Raw genomic sequence first — 4,622 nt, 5'->3', positions numbered from 1 at the left:
GTGTGTGTCTGTCCAAAAACTTACTAATGCTCAGGAGTGAATTTCAGGTGGTCAGAATAACTCTTAAATATGTATTTTCCTATCCTACCTTATGTTTAATTTGCTTTCTTCATTGCTACTCTATAGGGCACGTTCTTAGCCAACTCTTCACTGGTAAAATGCTCTGGAGTGACAGCTCCTAGGATCGAGTGAGTCCATGGATGTTGCAAGACACTTCTATTGTGAGTGGATTTATATTTCTCCATTGCCATGCTTTTACTATGCGAAAACTCTGAAAAAAATATTAATGCTGTATAACACTACAACTGGATGCTTCCATTTCTTTCATTGATTAGAACCTTTCTCCAGAAAAACCTCTTGTCACTGTTCATGCTGACTTTCAGTAGCATCAGATTAGCTGTAAATCCTTGAGTATTTGCAGAGTTTCTTCTTTATAAGGCTGGTATAGCAGCAATGTGAGGCCCTTCACATTGCCTTGTGGCCCCCCTTTGGATGCTCCCTGGTAGCTTTATATCTTTCTTATGTTGTGGCACCCCAAACTGCCCCCAGCACTTGAGGTGAGGCCGGCCCAGCCCAGAGCAGAGCAGGACAATCCCCTCCCTTGCCCAGCTGGTCATGTTGTGCCTGATGCCCCCCAGGATATGGCTGGCCCTCCTGGCTGCCAGGGCACTGCTGGCTCAGATTCACCTTGCCATCAACCAGGACCTCATCAACTACAGTGCTGCTCTCCAGCCTCTTATTCCCTGGTCTATATACACAACCAGGACTGCCTCATCCCAGATGCAGAACCTGGCACTTGGCCTTGTTAAGCTTCATATGATTGGTGATGGTCCAGTCCTCTGATTTGTTGAGGTCTCTCTGCCAGGCTTCTCTGCCCTTGAGAGACTTGACAGCTTAACCCGAATTTGATGTTGGCAAACATACATAGCATTCCTTCGAGTCCTGTGTCCAAGTCATTAATGAAGATGTTGAAGAGAACTAGGCTGAGGATGGAGCCCTGCAAAACCCCACTAGTGACCAGTTGCCAGCCTGATGTTTCCCCATTCCCTACCACCTTCTTGGCCCAATTTATGGGCCAGTTGCTCACCCATCACCTAGCCTAGTTGCTCAACTGTATGCTGGTCATTTTGTCCAGAAGGATACTGTGAGAGACAGTATCAAAAGCTTTGCTGATTACATCATCTGGGTTTCCTTGGTCAACAAGGTGGGTTGAATGCAGTTGTTTAATGAGCAAGGTGGCTGCTTTCTCTCAAAAGAACCTTTGTACAAATGCCACAAAACCCTGCAGTGCTGTTCTTACTGCCATGAGCTATATATTGAGAAGCATACACTCTGGTTTATTCCCTCTATATTTTTAAAAGGGTAGAAAACAGAATCTTAGAAGCATAGCTGGAGGGCCCCTCAGTATCTCTCTGGTCCATCTCCCTATTATCTGGCAAGTTCACCTGTAGCAATGGCTTTCCTGACAGATGCTTGTCAAACCCATTGTTTGAAGCCATGGAATATTTATAACTGATGAATCTGGCTCCTAAATGCTCACCTGACTTGTCTGCTTCTGTGGAAATAGAAATGCTATATTAGTATGTGTCAAGGAGTGCCTTGACTCTAGAAGAGTAAAGATCTAGCTCTACAGGTAACCCAGCCATATCCCTGTTGTTTTGGCAGGAGTGGTGTGTGATACCCTTTTGATCGCTCACAAGGCACGTGTTGTGCAATATTGAGTAGGAATCTGTTGGCACTGTTTCCTTTTTTTAGTGAGTAAATTTTTTTGGTTGATCCTGTAGAGCAAAGAATGGAGCCAGCTCAGCTACTGGCTCCAACGTTTATAGCTCTGACAGGCACACATTATTTCTTGTACCTGGAAGCCCCTGAAGTTCACTCAGGCCACTGTGTGAACCGGCCATATGCGAGTGAACTAGAATTTGAAAACAGTAAATCTTTGTTAATGTAGTGCCATGCTGAAGCTTTTTTCTAAATTATTTTCTTTGAATGATTAAAGTTCACTGGAAAAAATAGATAAACTATTTTTAGAAAAGATATGTAACTCAAGTTATTTTATATGAATGCTATGTAATGCGCTGCTTATAACTTGCACTCAGAATGGATTAACAAAACAATCTGTCACACAACTAACAACAGCTAATAAGATACATGATACTGACTCATTTGTAAAAGAGTCACTGTCTTTTCCCTTGCTTTTCATTTCTTTTATTGTGTTTATTGGAAATCCAAGTTCCTAATACAGGTGAGTTAATGCATAAATCCACTATGGAAATATTTACTACTTAGGTTCCTGGTTGGGATGCTTGGGGTATATTTATGCTGTAAATGGCAAGAGAGGCTCTGCAAGTGTATTAAGGTCTTAAGCTTTCTTAAGACTGCTTATCCCACTTGTGGCTGTAGGCAAGATCCTCTTTCTTTTTAAAATGTGTTCAGAGGATCTTCTCCAAGATATGCAGATTGTAATGGCCTTATAGTAGTGTAAGTTGCCATTTTGGCAATTTCTAGTTTGAGGAGTTAGGACATAGGTATCCTACTGTAGGTTAGGAGGTTATATGAAGTATTCTAAGTTTTATTTTCAGCTTGGCAGTGACATCTTCAAAGAAACAAAACAAAAAACCCTCTCCCCCTCAAAACCAGATGTTGCTAGCCCACTGAGTGTGATTTAAAGAAATGCTTACAAAACCAGATAGCCTTCCTGTCATTATAATGCTAAAAGCCTGGATATTTTAGACCTTTCTTTGCAGTAATGGATAGGTTATACAGCTATTTTTTAACCTTTTAACCTCTTCACCTTCTGAGTTGGAACATAAAACTGCTATAAAATCTTCAGCTATGAAAGTGGCTATGCGTAAGCCCATTTCTACTGTTTTAATACGGGTTCTGTATGTTAATTCTCCAGTAATATAATCAAGAAACTGCTGGCATTCAGAACCAGCAAGTACCTAGTTCTCACTTCACCTCCTGACCATAATGAATATAAAATGCTGATAGTAATAGAGTGAAATGAAAAACTCCATCTTGGCATGCAAAAAATTTGCAATCACGTTTTGATTTTCAGAGTGCTGCTTGATTGGGGGTTAATGCGTGGGTAGACTGACCACTCTTGCAGGAGCAGTTGTTATTGTACTAACAGTGTGAAAAACAAATTTCAAATAGAAAGCCTGTTGCATGTTTCTTGTAACTCATTTTAACTATCACTCCTTTGGTGTCTCGGTAGTAATAGCTGCTCTGAACTCTTCAGGGTTTTTCCTTCTTTTTGCATCTTTCAGGAAGGAAAGTGAATTTTATGATCAATTGAAAGATCATCTTGCTTTTGTTTCCTTTATTGTCTTCAAAGAGGACATCCCTGTTTGACTTGGTTAATTTTAAAATTGATATTTTGTGCTTTTCAAAGCAAAATGAAACTGTTATCGTATTTCCAAACTACCTGAGAAATAACTTACACTCTATGCATTGTATGCAAATCCACTTCTGTTCAGGTTAGATTTATACTAGTTTCCCTGGTTTTAACATCCTAACTACCTTCTGGTATTGGTTTTGTAGTGAGACTATTGCTTGGGCTGTATTTTCTAGAACTGTCTAAATAATAGTAATGTGAACTTGTATACTGTACCATTTGCCTGAGATCAGATTATGAGCGAAATTCTAATCTTAATCTGGTTTATTAAGTAAAATTAAACAAAAGTAAATGTTCCTGACCTGCTCAGATCCTTTTCTTCTTTTCTCTTCATGCTCACTACTAGTGACCAAACAAAAGGGAAAAAAAAGGAACAGCAAGATCAGGCCCATGTTTTGGCTTCACCTAGAATTTTTTTGTCAGATTTTTGAATTTGCCAAAGAGCTGAGCTTGTTTTACTTTGAAAGCCAAGAAATCTATGTTTAAGGTTATAAGTGGTGATTCTGGTTTTAGAGCAAGCTTTTGCAATGCAAAATGATTTTAATGAGCTTAAGATAAACTGCAAATTGCAGGGTGGGGGGGAAGAAGACAAGTGTCCTACTTGTCTTGTGATAGGTGGGTTTTATCAAACTGACCTTTAAGATGTTCTTCTAATGCAGGGAAATATTTCACAAGATAACTGCTGTTGGAGACAAATCCTATCTTTAATCATGAAAAAAATGGGGCTTGATTTGTGATGAGAGAAATTAAAAGTCAGAATTTAGTTTTATATCTTTTCTAGTGTCAAAATAGTGGGAAATGGCTGTGTACTCCCCAATTAATGGATTAAAACCATATAGACCTCTCTTGGATGACACTTGCTGTAATACCAGCAAACACTGCTGGGATAAAATGATAGGCAGTGCAGGTAGCAGGTAAATACTGTTTAGGAGTCTTCAGCTGTCTGTATTGAAGACTCTCTGAAACTCCATTTGATCTGCCTGTGTTATGAAGTGTGAGGCCACATCTAGTGATGTTTGATGTTTCTTCGACTTTAATGTATTTATTGAATTATGTGGGAGTCTTTAATTATGGGCACTTGACATTTATTTTAATTTAGGACATCTAATCCTAAAATGCCATGAATCAGTGGTCTACAAGTCTTGTCTGTAGCAGCTCAGGTGCAGTCATTAAAAGCCATGTTCTGCAGTATTCCACATTTCTTGGGACAGAGGGATCAGAA

At 39.5% G+C, this 4,622-nt stretch overlaps 1 protein-coding gene across 16 annotated transcripts in view; it reads left to right on the top strand.

Moving 5' to 3' along the window:
* LOC116183231 (uncharacterized) overlaps positions 1-4,622 on the top strand; it is a 274,914-nt gene that overhangs the window by 69,175 nt on the left and 201,117 nt on the right. For all 16 annotated transcript variants that reach the window (XR_014952730.1, XR_014952741.1, XR_014952739.1 and 13 more), the window contains one exon: positions 127-221. Coding sequence is in view for 2 of the 16 variants with exons in the window: in XM_085571524.1 (XP_085427650.1) it covers positions 197-221 (25 nt within the window). In the remaining 14 variants the exon portion in view is untranslated. The remainder of the gene's footprint in view (positions 1-126; positions 222-4,622) is intronic.

The sequence above is a fragment of the Lonchura striata genome, chromosome 2 (genome assembly GCF_050655825.1).
Source record: "Lonchura striata isolate lonStrDom1 chromosome 2, ASM5065582v1, whole genome shotgun sequence".
NCBI classification, from domain to species: domain Eukaryota; kingdom Metazoa; phylum Chordata; class Aves; order Passeriformes; family Estrildidae; genus Lonchura; species Lonchura striata.
The sequence above is the reverse complement of the archived record's forward strand: the minus strand, read 5'-3'. Positions and strand labels throughout refer to the sequence as shown.